General features: G+C 45.5%; 1 protein-coding gene across 3 annotated transcripts in view; it reads left to right on the top strand.

Moving 5' to 3' along the window:
- The window catches only part of CCDC150 (coiled-coil domain containing 150), a 163,596-nt gene that overhangs the window by 81,150 nt on the left and 57,186 nt on the right, over nucleotides 1-25,260 (top strand). For all 3 annotated transcript variants that reach the window (XM_073589255.1, XM_073589254.1, XM_073589253.1), the window contains 7 exons: nucleotides 4,909-5,001; nucleotides 6,261-6,344; nucleotides 7,576-7,683; nucleotides 8,491-8,553; nucleotides 9,321-9,449; nucleotides 9,552-9,721; nucleotides 25,150-25,243. In XM_073589255.1, coding sequence (XP_073445356.1) covers nucleotides 4,909-5,001; nucleotides 6,261-6,344; nucleotides 7,576-7,683; nucleotides 8,491-8,553; nucleotides 9,321-9,449; nucleotides 9,552-9,721; nucleotides 25,150-25,243 — 741 coding nt within the window. The remainder of the gene's footprint in view (nucleotides 1-4,908; nucleotides 5,002-6,260; nucleotides 6,345-7,575; nucleotides 7,684-8,490; nucleotides 8,554-9,320; nucleotides 9,450-9,551; nucleotides 9,722-25,149; nucleotides 25,244-25,260) is intronic.

The following is a 25,260-nucleotide window of genomic DNA, read 5'->3' as shown; positions in this document are numbered from 1 at the left end:
TTTCTGCAGTAGCACCCGAGATCTCAGGGTTCAGCCTCCACGAGCAGTATGGACATGACAGCCTCACATCGGCAGTAGCGTTGGCAGTGCCGACTTGCTTTTTCTTCATACGTTTAAGAGTATCTCTCATCCCCAGACTAAGCTTACATCTCTATTCACCAGAAAACATTTTCTTCAGTTTTGTCCCTTTTGTCATTTCTCTTCCTCTGGGTCCTCCTCCCAGCGAGATCGGTCCCCAGCCCAGCAAGAAAGGAGAAAGCTGTTCTTCAAGCCCACCCCATCATGGCGCTCTAAGGTACGCTCTGCCAAACCCTCTGGTGCCCGATCCAATAGATTCTCATCTGCATGTTGGGTCACCCCCACCTGGGAATCCTCTCAGGGTGGGTAGCCGTCTTCTTTACTGTGATGCATTTCTCTCAGTAGTCGACGACGCCTGAGTTGGGTTACAAGATAGAATTTTCTTCTCTTCCATGCAGACGTTTTCTCATGTCCCGCCCTCCAAGGGTCACATCTCTGGTTTCCGATTTCTTCCATGCCATCAACTCTCTCCTCCAGGTAGCGGTCATCGTTTCCGTTGCCTCCCAGGTTTCTATTCCAATCTATTTGTGGTCCCAAAGAAAAACTGTTCTTTCCGTCCGATCCTGAATCTCAAGCGAGTAAACCGGCGAGTGCGCCTACGTAATTTCCGAAAGGAATCCCTACACTCAGTAATTGCTACTATGGAGCCCTAGGAGTTCCTCTACTCGGTGGACATCCAGGACGCCTATCTCCACATCCCGATCTGCTTGACTCATCAGAGGTTTCTCCGTTTTTGTAATCCACGGGGAGCACTATCAGTTCACAGTTCTCCCCTTCGGGCTGGCTTCTGCTCCCAGTGGTTTCACAAACGTTATGGCGGCTGTCATGGCCATTCTTTGTTCCAAGGGGATTGTAGTCATTCCTTATCTGGACGACCTCCTGATCAAGGGCCCTTCTTTCCAAGACTGTTCTGAAAATATTCAGGTCTCTCTAGACATTCTTACCCGTCTAGCATAGGTATTCAGCACCAGGGCTGTGGAGTCGCTAAGCTATACCACCGACTCCCGACTCCTCAGTTTCCCTGCCATCCATCCCCACTCTATCTTCGTCTCTGCATGAAAGTTCTAGGGAACATTATTGCAGCTATGGAAGCTGTTTCTTTTGCACAGTTCAATTCCCGGCTCCTCCAACTGGCCCTCCTGTCAGTTTGGGACAATAAGATCTTGTCTCTTTGTCGCCCTATATGTCTGTCTCTTCGAGTGAGGCAGTCTCTCCCCTCCATTCAGCAGGGGGAGATCATTCCTTCCCCTTCACTAGCAAGTTGTCATGACGGACGCCAGTCTCCTCGGATGGGGATTTTCCTTCATCCATTCCAGGGTCGCTGGAACCCTCTGGAAACCTCCCTTCTCATTAACCAGAGAGGTTAATGGCCAGACCTTCTAGTGAACCGACAAGTTCGCATTCAAGCCAATAACGCCACAGGCCATGGCATACATAAACCACCAGGGTGGGGATACGCAGCAAGTCCATCATGATATTGGTTTCAAGGATTCTGTCTTGGGCCGAGCGGCATGTACCAGCAATATAAGTGGTGCATATCTTGTCCACCGACTTCCTAAGCCACCAGGGTCTCGCCTTGGGTGAGTGGTCTGTCAACCCCTCTGTGTTCGATCAAGGGTGCACTCCCAACGTGAATCTAATGGCGTCTCGGATGAATTACAAGGTCCTCTTTTTCGTAGAAAGATCTCGCTACCCCCTGGCAATCTGTTATGACGCTTTGGTCATTCCCTGCTCAGTTTCAACTTCTGTAAATTTTTCCACCTGTTCCTCTTATGCTTAATCTCATCAAGAAAATCAAGGCAAAGGGAGTTCCAGTCGTCCTAGTGGCTCCAGACTGGTCCAGAAGATCCTGATATAGAGATAGTAAACCTGCTCGCGAATATACCATGGAAACTCCCAGTCCGACCAGACCTGCTCTCTCAGGGTCCGCTATTCCAGCAGAATTCTCAGTCTTGGTCTCTCAGTCTAATGGCATGGCTGTTGAGGCCCCATTCCTGAGATAGGCAGGTTTCTCATCTCAGAGCATACAGACCATTATCAGGTCAAGGAAACCTTCATCCTCACGTATTTATCATTGCACAAGGAAAGCCTTCTTTCGCTGGTATGAGTATAGCCACACAGCACCTATGTCCTTTCCCTTCCTTCCATCTTGCAATCAGATCTGGAGTCCAGTTTGCCCCTTAGTAAACTCAAGGGGCAGGTATCCGCAATTTATTCAGGGTGTTACCCGCCCAGTGCCTCCATATCATCCACCTGTGGGGCCATGGGTCCTTAACCTAGTCTTAAGCGTTCTTAAGGGATCCATTCAGGATATTGTCTTCTCTTGTCTCCAGGAAGGTGGCCTTTTCGGTTGCAATCACTTCTATCAGGCAAGTCTCAGAATTAGTAGGTCTCTCTTGCCACTCTACTTTCCTTGTCTTACTTCAGGACAAGGTGATCTTGAGACCAGTTCCTTCATTCCTTCCTAAGGTTGTCTCACCATTCCACATCAATGAGGATATTGTCCTTCCCTCCTTCTGGCCATTCCCGGTCTATCCTCTGGAAGAGTCTCTCCACATTCTGTACCTACTCCGACCCTTTCGTTTCTACCTCTCAAGGACAGCATCTTACAGGTGTTCAGATGCCTTGTTTGTCATCCCTGAGGGTCGTTATTAAGGACTCCCTGCCTCCAACTCTACAGTCACCCACAGGATCCATTTGGCTATACTTGGAGGCTTGTAAGGTTAAGGGTAAACCACCCCTCCAGGAGTGAGGGCTCAATCCACCCAGTGGGGGCCTCCTGGGCATCTCTAATCCAGATTTGCAAGGCTGCTCCCTGGCCATCTCTTAATACTTTCGCTGATGCCTGCCTAGGTAGGAAGGTGTTGCAAGCGGTGGTTGCCCGTTTATTGACATGGTTTGGGCATGATAGTCTGTTCCCTCTCTTGGGACTGCATTAGGACGTCCCATGGTTACCTGTGTCCCCCAATGAAGCGGTACAAGAAAGATTTTTCTTACTCACTGTAAAATCTTTCTTGGAGTCTTCATTGGGGACTAATGGGGACTAATTGGGGACTATCACCCATCCTTATTTTGTTGGGACCATATTAGGCCTGTGGGCCTTGGTTAGGCCTGTATGTGGTTATGTTTTGACTCTCCTACTGCTTTTTCACTTACTGACAAGCCATGTGCTAGTCGGTGAATGTAGCCTGCTGAGGAGTTGCTAACTCTTTTTTTGCCTAGTGTCAACATCTTAGTGACAGCAGCATACACCCATATCACCGGATTCCTGTGGTCACCTGTGATGATGGCTCCAAGAAAGAGATTTTACGGTGAGTTCCAAAAATCTTTCTTTTTTTCCCTATGTGGCTAAGCACTAATTGGCCAAGTAGTTGGTACCTGCCTGTTTTTGCTGCCGTGCATGAATCTCATCCCGCTCACAGCAGTCACGGACCTCTCCTGACGGCGATTCTCCAGCATCCTGTGACAGCAGTTCTTTTTCTCTGCTCTGTTGACGGAACATTCTTACCAAGGTAATGTTGATTGACATCTCGCTCTCCATTGTGTTAGGCTGGTTTCACGCATGTGGTTTTTTTTTCCTATTCTTAACATGGGTGCGCATACACATGCGTTTGTACTCGTTTGTATGCGCATGCGGTTTTTTCTTGTAGTGTGCACTCGGGCGCACAAAATGCACTCTGTTGCATTTTTTGAGCGTCCGACTTGCCCCCAAAAAACGCGTGCGCAGCGCAAAAAAACACAAGTGTGAAAGTAGCCTTAGGCTCAGCCTGCTTTCAATCAATATGCCGTCAATAGTGATGCCCCATCAACAGAGCAGAAGAGAAAGAACTGCTCTGATGTCACAGGATCAAGAGAATCGCCGACAGGAGCAGTCTGTGACTGCTCTGACCATGGAGATATCATTGCAGGGCGGTAGCACAGGGCAAGTAAGTAGCTACCTGCTGATGAGTGCTCAGCCCCATAGGGGAAAAAAAAGTCCGGGATAACCCCTTAATAATGCACAAACAAGAAGTATTCAGCTCACCCCTCTTCACTCCTGATCACACCTCCGACGCACGGAAACACCCTGACCCGGGTGTATAGTGCATGCACAACATAAAGAAGGATTTTTCCAGCGTCTCCAGGAAATAAAATAATAATTGCTTTATTGAGAATATAAAATCTTCATACCATCAGGTAAAAACGACATAAAGAGGCGTATGGAGGGGAGCAATTTCCTGCGCGTTTCACCCTAATCATGGCATTCCATGATTAAGCCCTCTTAGGGTGAAACGCGTAGGAAATTGCTCCCCTCCATACGCCTCTTTATGTCGTTTTTACCTGATGGTATGAAGATTTTATATTCTCAATAAAGCAATTATTATTTTATCTCCTGGAGACGCTGGAAAAATCCTTCTTTATGTTGTGCAACCCCTTAATAATGCCCTTTATAATTATTTTCTGATAAGTTTCCTAAAAAATGACTACTTTTTAAAAAGTCAGCATTAGTAATGAGCAAATGTGCTCGGGTAACGTCTTATCAGAGTACACTTGAATGTTATCCGAGCATCTGGGAGTGCTTATACATGTGGCTGCATGATTCGTGGCTGTTAGGCAGCCTGAATGCGTGGGGATTGCCTGTTTGTAACACAATCATCACAAGAGTTGAGGCGGTCTAACATCCACAAATCTTGGAGCCGCAAAGTCTTGCTCCCAAATGCCTGTATAACATCTGAGCATGCTCTGATGAAACTTTATCCGAGCACATTCGCTCATCACTAGTCAGCATATTTTTTTTTTCATCTATCTGTCTCTTGTGTTATTTTTCTAATGGCAAACATTATCTTGTAGTTGGAACAAGAGTTGCTCCAGAGTTCTCTTTGGGTACAGGAGCAGGAGAATAAATGTCTTGCAGATCGTGCAGCATTGCAAGAGCAAGAACAGGTACACTTTTGTTTAAACATGATCTTACAGGGGTTGTCCAGTATGTAGATATTGATGGCCTTTTGGAAGGCTAAGTCACCAATATCTGATCAATGGCTTCCAACACCTGATACCCCCACCCTATTTGCAGTGCCGATTCAGTTGAATGGGCACTGAACTGCAGTACCCGAGAATAACCGCTACACACTGAGGCTGTGCTGTTTCGGCTCTGTACTCTGTGTACATTGAGCTAAAAACAGCTGATTGGAGGTTGGGCCTTAAAAGAAGTTGTCCACTTCATTGCAGTATTTTCTAATATGTCATAATATGTTAAAGTGGGTCACAGTAAGTCTAATAGTGCCAATTGATTACCCTAATGCTTCATTTGAAGGTCCCTGTCACCCATGAATGTTACATTTTAGCAATGGACAGTAATGATCCCTGTATCCATAGGAAGTTAAATGGTGGTGGTCACTCACTTAACCACGTCAACACTTTCCTGGGTTTCGCTGGTCTTACCTCAATCTGCACATGTGCTGAATGAGTCCACCGCTTGTGCGGATACATTATATTGATCAAATACAACTGGCACATAGAGTGGGACAAAGTCAATGAGTGGTCATACTGGTAAATTACATCACTAGCGCCAATTTATATCCTGTATACTCTGGATCAGCTGATCTTTAATGCTTATATATCTCTTCCCTGGTCAGCAATGGACCTTCCAGTGCTGGGGTAAGAAATGGGTATAGTACCGCGCAGTGTAACATATCATAACACGCTATCACTTGCTAGTACATTTTGCTGTATGGCAGACAACCCCCTGTTAATTCCTGCGATGACTGACTATATGTATTTTAAATAAACATGAAATGACCAATATATAAAGCAATCTCTATGCTGCCAAAGTGTCTCTAAACAATGTTAAGGAAAAAACATTTTACTGTCAAGAAAAATTTCATGTTTTAAAAAAAAAAAAACCTTGAAAAACCCAAAAAATGTTAATTCGATACTATGTAAGGCAGGTTGCGTTTTAATCCATGTCTGATGATCCTTACACCAGGTCCATATTACGGCAGCGTGTAATTGCTTCCTGGACATTGTTTAGTCGATACTTGGCTCCAGTGTTCTAATTAATTGTTTTTGTGCAGGACTGTTCCTGAGCACTCTGGGCTGCCCGCCACATACTTTCTGTACTTCCTATACTAAACTGCTTCATTCGTATTGCGACCATCAGAACTGCTTTCTTAACTAACATTTTTTCCATTCTTTTGTTTTAGCACAACAAGAGACAAGTGGAGTTCTTATTGAATGAACTGACCGATAGTAAGAACAAGCTGGCATATGAGAAAGGAAAGCTGCAGGTGAGATCTATAAGGCTGGTTTCACATTAGCGTTTTTTTTGAGCAGTGCACTGTGCGCATGCGTCATGCGTACCTATGTTTAACATGGCGTACGCATGGTCTTACGTTTGCATGCGTTCGTCTGCGTTTTTGTGCGCATGCGTTTTTTCAAGGTGTGCGTCTAGACGCGCCAGACGCAACCTGTTGCATTTTTGGGTCCGACCAAAGGCGTAAAAAAAAAACGCATGCATTCGCTTGCGCACAGAATGCGTCATAACAACTCATTACAGTCTATGGGAACGCAGGCGTGCGCATCGACATGCGTACGGCTGCATTTGCATGCGTTTTACGAGTAAACATGTGTAGACACTGGTTTCACCTAGAGAACGCAAGCGCATGCAAAAACGCGTGATGCGTTTTTGCATGCGTTTTTACTTGCGCACAAAGACGCAAATGCGAAACTAGCCCAAGAGCTGTTGTGAGAAAGAAATCAATGGTGACCATCATGTCTCCTGGATACTTGTAGTTACAGGACATAAACTCGTTTTAAGTCGGGTCCACCATGGTCTTCTGCATCTTCGTAGAGGTCATCTAGAACACTATGGGCTGGATTCAATAAGACTGATGTTGTGTATGGCAGTCTGGCACAACATGTAATCTTAATGAATTAGGAACATGTCTTTACTGGTGTGTGGCTCCTCCAGATATGTTCTGCAAAATTTGTAAGGAAATATAGGCTATTCAGGTGCTCTGGTAGGGTCCTGCTCTGTAAGATTCAAGTGTAGAAAGAATTTGGCACTTTATTAATTTGCTAAAGAAGTTGTTTGTGTCATATGAAACACCGTGTACAAGCTTGATGTTTCAGTCTTGCCAACATTCATCAGACATACAGATAGTGAAGCAAAGATACTGAATGGCATAAGGCGTTGATGTGGAGTTGGATTCTTTCTACACTCAAAGTGTTCTCCACTGGGAAACATTACTGGCAAAATATGCATCAATAAAATGGAGTATGTGTTAAGGAATTAGATGGGCGGGATTGGCCTCAACCTGTTCCGCCTCTGTTTCACCTATTTTGGTGGGACTGGTGTGAAAACACCAAATGTCACAATTTTTTACCTACTTCCGAGTATTTAGCAACAAATAAACACCGTTATGAATTGGGCCCTTTATCCTCCGTTGTTTTGGTTAGTATACAGATGAGCCTTGTCTTATTTGGATTCTTGCTGATGTCTTTCTTTTCTCTATGTAGAGCACAGTTCATCAGTTGCAGTCTGATCTGCAGTCTTTTGGTGAAGCTCATTCTGAGAATACGAAACTCCGTAAACTGAATGCCGCCTTACAGGCTAGGTTCACACAGGTAAGCATTTACACAGGGAAAGATTTATAATGAGGCCCTATGCACATGCCACATCCGTGTGTAGGACTGGTCACAGCTGTGGCTAGTGACTGGCTGAGTGGACATTACCAGCCATGTTAATTACAGCACATGCCTAGGAGACCGACCACCACTGCTATCTAGCTTGTATGCACTGTGATGAAGCTGGCCAGGCTTACACGGTAACAACATGCTTCAGTGAATCTGGCAGCTTCACAAGACTTCTTTTATCCAATAGAAAAGAGCTTGTAAGCACTAGGCATAATTCTGCTGTCAAGCAGCAGTGGTCAGTCTCCAAGGCAACAAGCTGTAAACAAAGAAAAGTGTTCGCATTTCAAGAACATCTGAAAATTTTAATATGTAGTAAATTGCGAAATTGCTTAAATTTGCAAGTACTATCTGACAATACCAATCTATGAAGATGGGAATAACTTTTTGAGAGCATCTTACACATTGGATGAAAGTTGACCAAACCCAACTGCTTAAGCAGGACCTGCCTAAAAGTCTGATGTATATGGGGGGGCCTCCCGACTACCGCCAATAGATGATTAGGGGGAGATAAAGATTGGGCAGTTGAAATTTAAAGCCAATACCTTTTGTCTTCAGGGGAGCCAGACACCTCTGTCAATGCATTTCTCCCCACTGTCCATTGAAAATATATGTACACTCTGCCAAGGTGAGCGTTCATGCGTATGGGAAAGCCGAGATAAATTGCGGTCGGCTGACAGCGATATCATGATATATGGTCAGCTTTAGGTTGCTAAGTGTTTTTTCCTTTTGTTAATGTAGGTAAATTCAGAACTTGACTCAAACAAAATTCGACTGCAGAGATTGCAAGCCAAATTACAGAAGGTCAGTTTGGATTGCAGTTTGGGAAATTGTTCCTTTTTTATTGAATGCAGTAGGTGGGTTCCTTCTTCAGTGGGCAGGGGCGTCTAGGTGGTGAAACGTCAGCAATTGTGCTGCATAATAGATTGATAATATGCTATAGATCACAGGAGATTGTTCAACTTTCCTAAGAGCTTAAAAAATATGTAAATAAAAAAATTAAAAAACTAATGTAAAATCACTCCCCCTGTTCTAAGTCCTCTACTTCCCCCACACAAAAAAGTTAAAAGTAAGAATATTTTGTATCACTGTGTCTGTAAAAGTTTTATTTTTCATTTGGAAAATTATTTATCCAACGCAGTGAATGATATAAAAACATACAAATGCCTAATCTGCAGCTTTTCGGTCTCTTTGCCTCACTTAAAAGTTGGAATAAAAGGTGGTCAAAATGTCATATTTACTCTAATATGGCACCAATAAAAGTAACAGTTCCCGCTGTCATTGTTGTGTGTTTATACATGCACAAACGCATGCTCTGTGATTGGTTAGTGGGTGATCACATGAGTTCCTCGGAGGCTGGGCAGTGCCAGAGATGCCAGTAACAGATTGGATTCTTTTTTTTTTTTTTCCTGATGTCAATGTTTGCTTTCTCTCCCATAAGAGAAGTAAAATCTGTTATGCTGTACCCCAAAATTCCACCCAGAGATCTGAGCTTGGTACCAATAGCTACGATTTTAGGTGATACTATATTACTATTCTTATTGTTTGCTATGATGCTATGTTATCAACAGACAGAACATGTATTACTTTCTAAAGAGGAAGAGCTTGCATTAGCGGTTCAGGCCAGGGAAGAAGCCAAGAAAGAAGTGAGAGGGCTCAGGCAGCAGATTGACACTTTCGAGATGATGGAGGAGCGTACCGTGAGTGACGCTAATGAGTTTGCATTAGTAAATGTAGGAGATGGCTTCTCTCTAGTACTTTGCTATAACATTCTATTATTTCTTTCAATGTTTTCCTTATAGAAAGCTGTCATTCAGCAGCAACTGTCTGACGTATGTGAGGAGAGGACTAGAATGTCTGAAACTTTAGAAAATGTCTTGTCCTCTCATTCCAAGCTCCAGAAAGACCTAGAAACACTGCAGACAGAATTAGGACGGAAAGATAATGACCTGCTAAGCTTACAGAAAGACAGGTAATGCATGGCGTGGTTTCTGGTAGACTGATTGATAACCTGACAAATATATGTAAAGAAGAGAAGCTGATAACATAGAGAAATAGTAAATGACACAGGCCGAAGGTAACAGGGCAGTTAGTGTGGTTTATAGATGTTGCTGCTTTGATATCGGCATCCAAAAGGTGACACTAGACAGGGTCTTGTCCTGACCACAGCTGCCCTTTAACCTCTTCACAACCTTGTGATTTTTTTATTTTTTTTTGTTTTCATTTTTTCCTCCCCTTCTTCCAAGAGCTATACATTTTTTTTATTTCTCTGTCAATATAGCCGTACTAGGACTTGTTTTTTGTGGACGACTTGTACTTTTGGATAGCATCATTCATTTTATCTTGTGATGCACTGGAAAGCAGGAAGAAATTCCAAGTTTGTTGATATTGTATCCATGCCGGCGCCTATTAAAGAGGTAGTCCACTGCAATGAATATTGTGGACATCAATTTAAACCTTTTAAATATACAGTATGTATTTAAAAAAAAATACCTTACTCTGACATAAAAGCCTTAGAGCGGTACTATCGCTGCTTGCTCAGTCCCGATCATGTGACCCCCCCCGGCTGCAGCCACTGGTAATTTCACGTCCACTTCCGCACTCTGGAAGTTGGCCTTGCATCACCAAGGTGTAACCCAGTCTCACCCACACTTCCTGATTGACCGAGCTGTGGGCGCTGTTCCACTGAACTTCACAGCCCAGTATCCAGCCCATGCTTGCAGGGCTTTGCCAATGAAAGCAGAGGAGAGAGCCTGCATCAAAGGCAGCGACACGACCTTTGACGTACAAATATGTCAAAGGTCATGAAGTGATTAAAGTGACTCTGTCAGAATAAACCCTTCTAAGCCGTCTATATGGACATGTAGAGTTGATATGAAAACTTGGCACACACAACGTGGATGCGGTGAAAAAATGTAATGAAATACAGTACATACAGAAGACATTTCGGTCACATCGACCTTCATCAATGTACCAGAATAATGTACTGTGGGGAATGGTGGTCACCTTGGTAGTAATAGTAAGTCCCTGTAGAGGTTGGTAACCCTGGGTTTGTATTATAGGTATGCTAATAGTTCACGTGAAGTGTGCAATACAGAGAAGTCTGGGGTGTCCACCGTTAGTCGCGTAGCTGAACACTGCATCCTTCTCTGTACTGCACACTTCATGTGATCTTCACGTGATCTACTGTATGTACTGTACTTCAGTAAATTTTTTCACCGAATCCACTTTGTGTGTGCCAAGTTTTCATATCAGCTCTATACGGTTTGGGATCCTATTTGGGCATCACTACAATAGTTGTGCTAACGGTTTTCACTCGTATATGGGCATGTAGGTCATAGGAAGCTGAATAACATGATACCTTGATATCTGCAATCCGTTGTCTTATTCCAGAAAAATCTATATTTTCTTAATATGTAAATGATCTGTGAACATCTCCACCTGAATCTGCCTCCAGAGCTTATTTTAAATGGAAGGTGGTGATACCTGTGTAAGCTAAGAAAGAACAGTAGACCTGAACTTCATTTAATTGCAAACTCATTTGCAGCTCTCACAGCTCTGCTGTATTGCAACACTGACAGCCTGTGAGATGGAAGCTGAAGCTGGCAGGAACCCGCAGATCTTGCAATCACACACAGCTCTGCAGTGAGATCAGGAGAGCAGAGAGCGACCATTACATATCACAATGGTTACTCCCCATTCATTTATAAAAATCTATGGAAGCGGATTCTCAAGCAACTAAGTCTGTGGCCCATAGTCCTGAACAGCTCATTTACATATATAAGAAAAACACAAATTTCTGTGTAATAAGACATAGGATTGCAGATATCAAGGTATAATTGTTTTTCCTTCGCCTCATTGGGGGACACAGGACTGTGGAGTATGTTACTGCCAAGAGAGCACACAATTGGTAAACCCCTAAAAATTAACCTTTAGAAAAATTTTTTAAAAATTCTAAAAGACCGGGTGATATCAGGTTTACAACAGTGCCGAGAAATTGACACACAAAGGAAGGGGGGAATCTCACCCTAATATGTCCTAATGTGTCCCTTCCTGACTGCGGAGGTTGGCACCCTAGTTGTTGACGATGTGACGCCCCCGCTCAACGTCGGTAGCCCTAGGGACCCTTTATCACCCTAACAAAACAAAAAAAGGGATACACAGAAAAAACCACACACATACAAATATACCAGACAAAACACCCCTAATGGGTAGACATAAATATGTCTCATAGGAGAAAAGTGCTGAAGTGCTGTAAACTTATCTCATAGTCAAAAAGACTCAAAAAATAGAAAAAGTGCAGCTCAAATAACTTATCTCGTAGTAAACAATACGTATGCTGCAAAAAAGTTGAAAAAATGCAGTCCGTGCAGCTCATCGATCTTATCTCGTAGTAAACAATGCGTATGCTAGAAAAAAAGGACAGACCATATACACAATATTAATGCCTAAAAAAAGTATACAGTACAACATAAACCAGCCAAAAACAGGCTGAATATACTACAGCATTAACAGCAACATTTACTCCAAATAATTGCAAACCAACTAATGCAAAAGAAAAAATCAATCTGTATAGGTCAGGACCTAATAGTCCATCAGAAGCTCATTGCAATTAGCGTCAATAGTATTCTATGGCAATTCTCGACACCTTATATACACCCCCCTTTATTCAGCAAACAATAAATATATTGCACTTCGGGAACAATAGCCATAGATATAAAAAAAAACAATGTAGAGCTCATTTGCAATGCATAGTTGGTCTGTCAACCAAAAACATCAAAAAATGGATCCTTATCAGCCATTGTTGTTCAAAGAACGCCCGACGCATTTCTCACTCCTGGTCATTGAGGGTTCATCAGGGGCAAAATCATTGGGTCTCATTCCCCCCCCCCCCCCCCCCGACCGAAAGAACAATGCAGGGTGCAGCGTGTTCTGTACCTGAGATGCCGTCATTTGAAGACTCCCGTGGCCCGTGTACAGCGTCATATCCGGTCACATGCTGCTAGGTGAATAGAGCGCAAAGTGCGCTCCACAGGGCGGAAGTACGTAAAAGAAGAGGCGATTACTACGCCACATTACTCCCGATCACATATCGGCCCTGAAGTGGAACGCAAATGCGCTCCACAGGGCGGAAGCGCCTCAGACTGGAGCGACATACATATGAATGTCGAGTGGTGATGTCAATGACACACAGAATGCGTAACAGACCACAAACAAATACCCAAATGGAGAAATAAAATACCTTATTATATTCCAATTCCAGGTATAGTTGGCATACATAAGATACATAAGGGGATAAAAAATACATGGCCAACAGAATACGCCAAATCACAGGGCAAGATAGCGAAAGAAGAAGCTGACACACAAAAATGAAAAATCTATACTAATAGACATTTCTAACATAAGTCCCACTTCCACAGAACACAACCATGTACCCAAACCCCTAACAAAGAATATATACAAATATTTGGCAAAATTGCCATTGCTCAAAAAGCAGAGACATAAAACATATATAAGTAGACTAGAACATGTCAGGAACCCAAATTATTAAAGCTAGCTCACACAATTCAATTGTTCATTTAGGCCACTAGGGCTCTGTGATTCTAACCAGAAGATCCAGCGTGTTTCACGCTGTATAATCCTCCTGTCCCAATCTCCCTGTCTGACTGTGGGTTGAACTCTCTCAATTACACGAAAGGAAATTTGTGTCTCGTCCCCCCCATGCATCAATTTAACATGACGGGCAAGAGGAGTGTCCCTATTATGTCTGATGTCCCCCAGATTTTCACCAATGCGAATACGTAATTCCCTCTTTGTTTTACCTACATAGTCAAGAGGGCAGGTACAGGTCCACAAATAAACAACCCCTGTGTTCTTACAGTTTGCAAAACAATTCATATTGTATGTTCTTTTTGTGTGTGCACTAGAAAAGACTCTTGATGGACATATAAATTTACAAAAGCTGCAATGGCCGCATCTAAACGTACCAACGGACCTATTGTGCAGCCAAGTACCTTCCTTCTTTACTGGTTCAAGATGGCTTTTGACCACCTGATCCTTGATTGATCTCCCCCTCCTATAGGTAACAGAGGGTCTTGGGGTAATCACATCACAAATATCCTGATCAGTTCTTAAAATTGACCAATATTTTTTAAGGATCTCCATAACCTTCCCTGAATGATCATCGAATGTACCAATAAGTCTGGTCAAATCATTAGGGTTCTCCCTTTCTCTGGGGACCAATAGAGATGACCTCCTTGCTTGTTTGGCCATATTGTAGGCAGGTTCACGGACCTTTACAGGGTAACCCCTGTTTCTAAACCTACCCCACAGATCCTTTGATTGGGGTGACTTTGAGGTACAATCAGAACAATTCCTCCTCACACGCAGGAATTGTCCCCTGGGGATACCCCGTTTTAATGGAGGGGGGTGGTGGCTCTCCCATCTCAGAAGGCTGTTTGTCAAGGTGGGTTTACGATATAAAGATGTTCTCAAGGAACCGTCCTTGGAGATAGAAATATAAATATCCAAAAACGTGATACAATCACCCCCACTTCGTACGTAAGAAACAAACCCATTTGATTATCACTGAGGGAATTAACAAAGGATCCAAAAGATTCTCTGCTGCCTGCCCATAGGACGAGGATGTCGTTGATGTAACGTCCCCAGAATAAAATCCTAGGGGACCAGACGACATCCTCGTCATTAAAGACCATCGTGTCCTCCCACCAACCCAGGAGCAAATTAGCATACGTGGGGGCACAGGGGCTCCCCATCACAGTGCCCCTGAGCTGGTAGAAGTATTTACCATCAAAAAGAAAATAATTATGGCAGAGTACATATTCAAGGAATCCAAGCACAAACTTATTATGTGCTCCCAAATGTACTCCCCTACCCTTAAGGAAATGCTCCACAGCTTTCAAGCCTTCCGTATGTTTAATACTGCTGTATAGAGCTTCCACATCGATGGATGCCAATATAGTACCTGGATCCACAGATACCCCTTCCAGTTTGTTCAGGAGATCCATTGTGTCCCTAAGGTAAGAAGGAAGGGTCAACACAAACGGTCTCAATATTTTGTCCAGGTATACACTCGAATTTTGACACAAGGCATCAATCCCGGAGACTATCGGTCTCCCCTTGAGGGGACTGACGCCCTTGTGTATTTTGGGCAATGCTTAGAATGTCGCAACCATAGGGCATTTAGGCAGCAGAAAATTAAATTCATTCTTCGAGATGAGTCTAGAATCAAGAGCATCCTTCAAGATTTTAGATAGTCCAAGACTTGTACTCCTTTGTTGGATCAAGCTTAAGTACCTCATAAGTTAGTTGGTCAGACAAAAGAGACACATTTCAATATATCTATCCCTATCTAGAATCACAGTGTTTCCCCCCTTATCGGAGGGCTTCACTATAATGTGTTTGTTATTACTCAGTCCCTCAAGTGCTTTCCTCTCACAGTACGGGAGATTCGGTAGTATATGTTCCACTCTCGGGGATCAGTTTTCCGAATTTCATCTGAAACCAACTTTTAAAAAATATCAATGCTCACCCCCTCACTCATAGGAGGCATTTTGGTACTTTTTGGCTTTAAATTAGAGAAGGGGCCTTGCCCATTGCCCCATTTCTCATTGTCCCTCTTCTAGATCCGCCAACAGGAGCACATCAGGAAGTTCATCAATTGAAATGCCAAGCTGCAGGCACTTAGCTTTGTCATTCAGAGCAAAGAATTTTTTCCATTTTAATTTCCTTGTGAATAGATTAATATCTTTAATCCACTCAAAGGGATCAAACCTGGAGGTCGGAACAAAAGAGAGGCCTCTAGCAAGGACCCTCTTCTCCACATCAGACAAGATATAAGATGGTTTACAATTTCATTATTATTATCCAACACATCTCCCCCTTCCACCAAAGGTACACTTATCTGTGGGTCGTTTGGTTTGTCCTTTCCCGCAATTTGTAAGGGACCCAAGCCCTTTGTTTCTAAAAAAAGAAGAAGATGATGCACAGGCCAAGGAAGAGGGTTGACTTGTATTTGTGGGGGGGGTTGTCTCTTGTGTTTTTGTATATGTTCTTGCATGAAAGCGATCTGCTTCTTGCCATCTTCTAAATCCACCTCTCCAACCCCGCCCTCTATTTCTGTGTTATGGTCTTGATGTGGAGTACTTAGCACTCCCTTCTGCGTCCGATGATTCAATATCTGATGAGGAAATATCAGTCTGGGTACTATTCTTACTGCCCAAAGCCGGGTATGCCCTCTTCTCTTTGAATTCTGTGGTTTCTCTCAAAAAACGTTTATGCTTTCTCTCTTTAATGTAAAGTTGGTATTTTTCCACTGAAATTTTTAAATTTTCTTCCTTAGCGGAAAAATCTGTAGCTGTTTTAAATTTCAAAATATTCTCTAAGTTCCTTCACCTTCAGAGAAGTTCTCTCTAAAGTTTGTTTTTCTTAATCCAATAATACCTGCATCAGACGCTGTGAGGAGAGAGTAAGTTCCTCCTCCCACTTACTAAGTAGTGTCGCTGTTCTACATCTAGAGGCTGGTGTCAAGTGAATCCTAAGCCCACGTGGGACTATTTTTTTGTTTGATATAATTTTCCAATGATTGCACCTCCCACCAGGATTTGATAGTCTCCTTAAAGGCCTCTAAAGCTCTGAAAAAAGTGTTTTTGAGAGAGGGACCCGCAGAAGACAGGGAGTCGGACTCTGCTTCTGAAAAAACTTCTTTTGCATCATCTAGCCATTTTTTTGTATCAATCAATCCTGACAGGAAACCAGCCATACTAGTCACAAAAAACCTCAGAAAAAATATGTAGGGACCAAAATATTCAAAAAGAAGCCAAGAGAGCACACAATTGATAAACCCCTAAAAATTAACCTTTAATTCAATATTTTTAGAAAAAAAATTTAAAAATTCTAAAAGACTGGGTGATATCAGGTTTACAACAGTGCCGAGAAATTGACACACAAAGAAAAATTTTTATCAAAGGAAAGGGGGAACCTCACCCTAATAAGCCCTAATGTGTCCCTTCCTGACCGCGGAGGTTGGCACCCTAGTTGTTGACGATGTGGCGCCCCTGCTCCTCCTCCGCAGTATACAACCTCCCCTCAGTTGCAGGTGAAACCAGTTCATGCTTAGTGTCCTAGGAGACACACACGTCTGTTTTTTTCTCCAGACTTTTTTTTTTTTCCCATGAAGATGAGACAGGGGCTCAAACCAACAACGGGCGAGCATGTGCGAGTGTCGCCTCCACATATCCTCTCCCACATGGTGGGATATGATGCCGGACTCAGCCCTGACCATCCTAAGGTATTGAAACGCTACAGAGGCTGTACAGAGGCCCCCACTACACCAGCAATGCAAAGACTGCGGTGGTGGAAAGAGGCGGACGGTCCCTCTTCTCGTCCCTTGGAGGGAAGATGGAGTTAGGGTGCCTGCACCGTCCTGGAATTTTTGCAGCCCCCCTTCCCCCCTAACCTGAGTATCGACTGGAGCTTCCAGGGGTGAGGCGCGGAAGGAGGTGGGCTGGGAGGGCTTCTGTAGACCCCCGGGGTCGGCATTTCTGGTGGCCACATCCCCGGGCTTCTGCGAGGTACGGACGCTAGCATGCGCCCACACAGCTGTGGCAGCCGGCAGTGCATTTTCTGCCCAGGCCCCTGTTTCTGGCGGTCCCGCCCCCCGGGTCTGGGCGGGCACCGAAAATTTAATCCCCGATTTCTGCCGGAGCTAGGCCGCGGGCAGAAGCTTCGCCTCCATGACGTCACCGGCAGTCACCTCGTCTTCCAGCGGGCCCGCCCACACCCCGAGGCGCACTTTTTTGAAAAAGAAGCAGCTGTTCGGCAGGCTGGACACCTAAGGGGATCCAGGACTGGGGACATAGGACTGGGGTAAGTGCCACCCCCGAAGGAGGAAGGCCACCCTCTGTTTTTTCCCAGAGGCTAAGCATTTTTTTGCACCCCCCCCCACTGCAGGCATATCACCTAGCAGGGCCACCAAGTTCAGAAAGGCTAAGACGCACACGTTTCTGTACGTTGCATGCACCTCCTGTCGGCCTTCCCATATGCACAAAGCAAGCAAATTTGTGAAGCGTGCGATTCAGAACGTGCCCAGGAGCCCACCCCTGCAACCGAGCCCAGTGTATCTAGCCCCCCGGAATGGGCCCTGTCTCTGTCGCAGTCCATGGCATCGCTTACGAGAGCAATTGAGTCCCTTCGAGCCCCAAATAGGGGCAGGGATAGCGGCTCGCCTGTTTTAGAGGGGTCCTCCACCTCACAGGAGCGTCCGGCCTGCAGGGGCCGCTCTTACACTAGGCAGACGCAGGGGAAACGAACCCACATGGCGTCTCCCGGTCCGTCCGGTGCCTCGGCATCCATGAGCTCTGCCTCGCCTTCGCCAGTAGTCAATAACGAGCAAAGCTCAGATTACGACTCGGACGAGCCCCTTGACTTAGTTACTCCTGGTTACCAGGAAACAGTGGACAGCATTATCGAGGCCGTCAACCAGACCCTGGGGATTGACAATGAATCCACCTTGGCCTCAGGGAACAAGGTGTCATTTTAGCGGGTTAAGCAGCCGCATAGAGTATTTGCTACTCACACAGAGTTTGACGATATAGTACAACGGCACAGGGAACGGCCAGACAAGCGTTTCTCAGGCCAGAAAGCGCTCGATGCAAGATACCTGTTTGCCCTTGATCTCCGTAAAAAGTGGGCAGCATCCCCGACGGTAGATCCACCCGTGTTGCGCTTGGCCTCGAAGATCCTATTGTCCATACCTAATGGTTCCTCTATTAAGGATCCCATTGACCATCTCATAGAGAGCCTGGCTCGCTCAGTATTTGAGGAGTCAGGTTCGGCACTCTCTCCCTCGTTCGCAGCAACTTGGGTAGCCAAGGCCATGGTTTCTTGGTCAGAATCATTAAACAGAGCCTTGCAGGGTATGGACCTGCCTGCGGAAGTAGCAGAGATGGCTAATCAGATTGCGTTGGCCGCAGACTATTTGATTAATGCATCTTTGGATGCGGTTAGCTGCGCAGCACTCGCTGCTGCAAATGCAATTTCTATTAGGAGGGCTCTGTGGTTGAAAACTTGGTGTGCAGATTCAACCTCCAAGAAGTCCTTAACTTCTTTACCTTATCAGGGCGGCCGCCTATTCGGTGAGAAGTTAGACCAGCTTATCTCTGACTCCACAGGGGGGAAGAGCGGTTTTCTCCTTCAGCACAGGGTTAAACAGCCTTTTCGTCACCAGCTTCAGACACGGTCCTTTTGCAACCCCGGGTGGGCTGCGGCAACCAACCCCGCCATTTCAGGTCGCCCCATCCAGGACAGGTATCGTTAAGTCTCATATAGAATGTCACGATCCATGCTGGCTTGTGACAGATAAAAGCATACGTAACCTTTTTTTTTTCTTTAAGCTGTTTGCTTAAAGTTAGTTTTGCCCCCGGTGGCCATTAGAGTATTACACAGTGGTGTCTTTAGTTCTAGTTTGCCCCCGGTGGTGGCTAGCATTATTGCACGAGAATCACTAGCAGGTGTGATTACTCTGGCTCTTGTCTATAAAGGAGTGTCAGCTGGTCTCACTCACTGTTGGTGATATTTTTTATTTCCAACCATCCTTGGTGAAGGAAGGAGCTTGAGAGGAGTTCCTTGCAGCTTACTCAGAGTCTTGGTGTGGAAGGAGCTACAGAGTGGAGTTCCTTGCAGCTCTGACAAAGCCTTGGAGAAGTAGCAGCTATTCTGGAGGAAAGCTGTACTCAGGTGCTGGACTCTGTTGCTGGGAGCGATAGCAACAGAGCAAAGCTAAGTGGTGTTTTCCCTGTTTGTGTATTTTTCCTTGTGTGTGTATTAGTGCAGCGGTGGGATTAGTCTCTGCACCATCCAGCTCACTAGTACGGGCTAGGTGCAGGGTGAGCTAGGGTTTAAAGGTATCCTGCTCGGCGACAGGTGAGGAGCCTGTATAGGGAACGTGAGGAGTGCAGGGACACTGGCTCAAGGGAGTGCAGGAGGTCTCAACGTCCCCGTTCCCTAGAGCAGGGCCCACCTTTGTAACTGTTTTCCCCGGTGTTCCCCTTTACTCTGTAAATTTGCCCTGCTGGAGGTGGTGTATCCAGCTACACGTGTAATTATTGAAATTCGCCCTGCTGGAGGCGGTGTATCCAGCTACACGTGTAATTATTGAAATTCGCCCTGCTCGAGGCGGTGTATCCTGCTGCACGTGACATTGTTTAAATTCGCCCTGCTGGAGGCGGTGTATCCAGGGTCACGAGTGTCTTAGAAATTTGCCCTGCTTGATGCAGGGTATCCAGTCACACGTGACATCACATAGAGCCAACCCATTGGGGAGAATGCGATCCCAACAGCCCAGATCGAGGGGACCTAGGTCCCAAAGATCTTCAGCCAAATGGCTCGAGGCAGGTTCCGGGCGACACCAGCAGAGTAGGCGGTCGCCTACTCTGGTTTCGCCATGTCTGGCTCTACGTCGCACACAACACATGGGTAAGGACCTAAAGCTGGACCTAAAGCTTCTGAACAGATTTGTCAGGGTCAGACATTTCCGGATGGAGTGTCTCCGCTCGGTCATATCTGCCATACGACGGGGAGAATATTTGGCCTCTATCGATATCCACGACGCTTACCTGCACATCCCCATTTTCGCTCCGCATCAGAAGTTCCTACGCTTCGCTATCAACTGCTTACACCTTCAGTTCGCAGCCCTCCCCTTCAGGCTAGCTACCGCCCCCAGAGTGTTCACAAGGGTCATGGTGGTCGTCATGGCCATCCTGCACTCCCGGGGCATAGTCGTCTTGCCTTACTTAGACGACCTCTTGGTCAAGGGCCCTTCATATCGAGTATGCGAGGAGAGCATCAGCATCACGCTAGATACTCTTTGCCGCTTAGGGTGGTTGGTCAACCTCAGGAAATCATCCCCTGTTCCAGCTCAGAGGATTTCCTTTTTAGGGATGATCTTCGACACCTCCCGAGGGTTGGTAATTCTCCCTCGGGACAAGGCCCTAGCTCTCCGGCAGGCAGTCCAGGTACTTCGCCAACCAATCCCTCATACCATTCGTTTTTGCATGAGGGTCTTAGGGAAAATGGTGGCAGCAATGGAAGCAATTCCGTTTGCCCAACTCCATCTTCGTCCCCTACAGCACGCCCTCTTGGCATCATGGGACAAGAACCCATTTACACTCGACCACCGGTGCCAGTTGTCTGCGCAGGTCAGACAGGCACAAGGGTGGTGGACAATCAGTTCCTCCCTTCTTCAGGTGAAGCCTTTTCCCCCGGACCATTGGTTGGTGGTCACAACTGACGACAGTCTCCTTGGCTGGGGAGCGGTTTTTCGCCATCACACGATCCAGGGACGGTGGTCGCCGCAGGAGGCACGCCTCCCGATCAACTTGTTAGCGATACCGGCTGACTCTTCAACATTTTCGTTATTTTCAAAAAACGGAGGACCTATAAAATATAATGAATTTTATTCGAAATATTAAAATACTAAATACATCATATGCAAAGAACACGACATTCAATAAAGTGAACAAATATAAATACAAAGGCATGTAAACATAGATTAGTGACTTAGTTCAACTATCGTAGCGAAAAAAATCTCTGCTCCCACAGTCACACAATGGGTATATAGTATCTGTACATAAATTAGTAATATACTCCAATAAAGATATAACCCCCAAATGGCGAATAACTCCAGAGGCAAAGTGCAAGTAGACATAACGCTCTGGTTCCCTCAATGCTGGCTGTTGAGTATAGCTCTATGGGTTAGTATAGCTAAAATAGCAATCCAATGTAGTATATGGAGGCAGCCCTCATTCATAGGAAAACCACAGGGTTAACAAGGAGTAGACTAAATAGTGCGGTTCATAGTTAAAGTAAAAAATCAATAATTACCTGTCATGTTTGAGGCGTGGGGGCAGGAGCCCGGATCCCCGACGCAGATTTCGGTATAAATTCCTTCCTCAGGGGGGCGTGGCAACATCTTCATCTTCTAGCAGGCCACCCCGTTCGGATTCAGTCAGACAACGCCACGGCTGTGGCTTACATAAATCAGGGGGGCACCCGCAGCAGGGCAGCCATGCACAAGGTGGGGCACGTCCTTCACTGGGCCGAGAGAAACCACTCGGTGATATCATCAGTCCACATCCTGGGCATAGAGAACTGGGCGGCAGACTTTCTTAGCCGGCAGGGTCTTGCGTCCGAGGAATGGTCACTACACCCCGAGGTCTTCCGGCAGATTTGTCAATGTTGGAGTGCCGGATGTGGACCTGATGGCCTCCAGGGTGAATGCCAAGGTGCCCGCATTTGTCACTCGGTCCCGGGACCCGCAGGCAATCGCCGTGGATGCATTGGTTCTGCCATGGAACCAGTTTCGCCTCCCATACCTATTTCCCCCGCTGCCACTACTTCCGAGGGTCAAGAAGATTAAGGCAGAAGGGGTTCCAGTGATTCTGCTGGCCACAGACTGGCCTAGTCAGACGTGGTAAGCAGACCTGGTGCAGCTACTCGCCGACGTCCCTGGCAGCTGCCACAGCGCCAAGACCTACTTTCCCAGGGTCTGATCTTCCACCCGAACTCAGGGGCCCTGTGTTTGACGGCTTGGCCGTTGAATCTTGGATTCTAACCCAGGCTGGGTTTGGACACAAGGTGGTTGCTACAATCGTTAGCGCCCGGAAGCCCGCCTCAGCACGTATTTACCACCACACCTGGAAGGTTTTCTTCGCATGGTGTAGGTACCACGCTTGTTCTCCACTGAGATTCTCTATTCCCAACATCTTGGCTTTACTCCAGTCTGGCTTGGACTCAGGTTTAGCTCCAAGTTCCCTCAGGAGATAGATATCAGCCTTATCCGTCCTAGTCCAGCTCAGGATTGCTACCAATCTGCAGGTAAAGACGTTCATCCAGGGGGTCTTGCACTTGGTACCCCCCTATAGGACCCCTCTGGACGCCTGGGACCTTAACCTGGTCCTACAGTGCCTTGCAAAAGTATTTGGCCCCCAGTCTTCTTGTTTGAGATGAATTGCCACAAAAATTTAAAATAACCAATAAATTTCGTTCAACTTCAAAATTGTGTTCCACTGGTTGTTGATTCTTCACCAAAGATTTACATTTGGTATCTTTACATTTGAAGCATGATATGTGGGAAAAGGTTGAAAAATTCCAGGGGGCCGAATATTTTCGCAAGGCACTGTAGGTGTTCTCCAGGAAGCTCCTTTCGAACCACTCCAAGATGTCTCTTTGACATACCTTTCCTGGAAGGTGGTGTTCCTTGTGGCGATAACATCAATCAGGCAGGTCTCGGAGCTGGCAGCTCGATCTTGCCAAGCTCCATTCCTGATATTTCACAAGGATAAGGTGGTGTTCAGGCCAGCTCCCCATTTTCTGCCGAAGGTGGTTTCCTCATTTAACATTAATGAGGACATTGTCTTGCCCTCTTTTTGCCTGGCACCGCTACACCGTGTGGAAAAAGCTCTTCATACGTTGGATCTGGTGAGAGCTCTCAGGAGGTACGTGTCACAGACGGCATCCTTTCGTCAGACAGACACCCTGTTTGTGCTCCCCGAGGGTCGCAGGACGGGACTTGCTGCCTCAAGATTGACCATAGCCAGGTGGATTCAGCTGACGATTCAGGAATCCTACCGCATCAGAGGCGCAGCTGTTCCAGGCATCGGCGGAGCAGGTATGCAAGGCGGCAACCTGGTCCAGCCTGCACACATTCTCCAAACATTACAATGTCCATACTCTGGCTTCGGCAGATGCAAGCCTGGGTAGAAGGATTCTCCAAGCAGCGGTGGCGCACCTTTAGAGAGGAGGTGCGTGTAGCTTGGACAGGTGAGTCGACTTCAAACCCAGGGACTGCTTTAGGACGTCCCACAGTCCTGTGTCCCCCAATGAGGTGAAGGAGAAACATGGATTTTTGTGATGCTCACCGTAAAATCCTGTTCTCCGAGACGCTCATAGGGGGACACAGCACCCACCCTGTTAGCCAATTGGCTCTTTTTGTTTATTAATATGTATTTATGATACTAGGTGGCTTTTATAGACTTGTTGTTGCCTGCATTGAGGTTGATTTTGTCTTTTTGTGATCTCCTACTGCTTTTGCACCAAACTGGTTTCACCTGCAACCCGAGGCGAGGGTGTACACTGTGTCAGTCTCCTGGTGGCATACACCACAGTCCTGTGTCCCCCAATGAGCGTCTTGGAGAAAAGGATTTTATGGTGAGTATCAAAAAGATCCATGTTTTTCACGTTGACCTACATGTGTGTGTATATGTATGTATATAATATATTTGAAACAAATGTATAATCACACCAGAAGGATGATCCATCTGCACGTTAGCTGGCTCAGATTTCTACTGGAATCATGTTTGCCTCATCAAGCTTAGAACATTGCAAATACCAATATACCTATCAGTGTACCAAAGTCGTTTAGCATAATTTGTTGTTTTTTTCGTTATTCGCAAACCTTGTAAAACAATACTACATAGAGAAGCAAAATTGTACTGTTTGCAGTTTTCAAGGATTGTGTCTAGTGATGCTTTCAATCTTGTCTAATAAGAGACTTTGGCTCTGTTCACATTTGTAACATTCTGGTTTTAGTGGTGTCTGCAATCAGATGTGTCACATGATGGAAAGACGGCACTGAACCCTTTTGACTTATAATGGGGTCTGACTGTGCCACTTAGGTGGCCATGAATCACTCGCCTTACCTTCAGAAACCCCCTAACAAAGCCTCTGCACAGATGTGAGCATAGCCCTAAAAACTTGACAAAAATGTATTATGTCTGCAAAGTAGAAATGCCGGATTATCACCAATTGTAGACTTGAAACTACATCTACTATGAAGGTCACAATATCGTATACTTATCAGAATCGCTTTCGCTTGTCTACATGTGCCGTGCACGTTAAAACTAATTGTTTGACCCAAGTATCACATAGTGAGCAATTTAGTACCTAAATTATTTAAATGAGTAGCCTTCTATTAAGGCCCTCATATATATTTGATTGCTTTAGGCCAAATGACTGTTTAGCTGATAGAAATCGTCCCTGACTTCCCCGAAACTAGGAACACTCGGCTACGCCAAGCACCTCTGTATTCTGAGAGTCGTTATTACATTCCTCCGGCAGCATCTTATTTCTCGGAGAACGAAAGGATCAGCCATTGGAAATGCCAGCTGGCTGGATTCTTCTCTCCCCAGACATCATGTGTCGGGGTAGAGTCAGGAGGACCCCATACACATTAGACTGTCGGAAGATATTAGTGGGCTCTGCCAAGATTAGTGTAATGTGTAGGCAGGACTTTAGTCCTTTCTCACACTAATTTTATCCATAAATACAGTTCTTTATTTCTCTTGTGCTTGTGTGTTTCTTGTCCTCCTTATTTCTTCTTAGGTCTCTGAATCGGGAGTGTTTTGAGAAACTAAAGGCTGAACTTTTAGAATGCAATGCAAAGCTACAGACTGCAGAGTGCCAGCAATACAGGGAGGTGCGTAAGTCTTATTG

The sequence above is a fragment of the Dendrobates tinctorius genome, unplaced genomic scaffold, assembly GCF_039654945.1.
Source record: "Dendrobates tinctorius isolate UK_male_01 unplaced genomic scaffold, ASM3965494v1 ptg000107l, whole genome shotgun sequence".
Classification (NCBI taxonomy): domain Eukaryota; kingdom Metazoa; phylum Chordata; class Amphibia; order Anura; family Dendrobatidae; genus Dendrobates; species Dendrobates tinctorius.
This window is presented reverse-complemented; position numbering and strand designations above follow the sequence as displayed.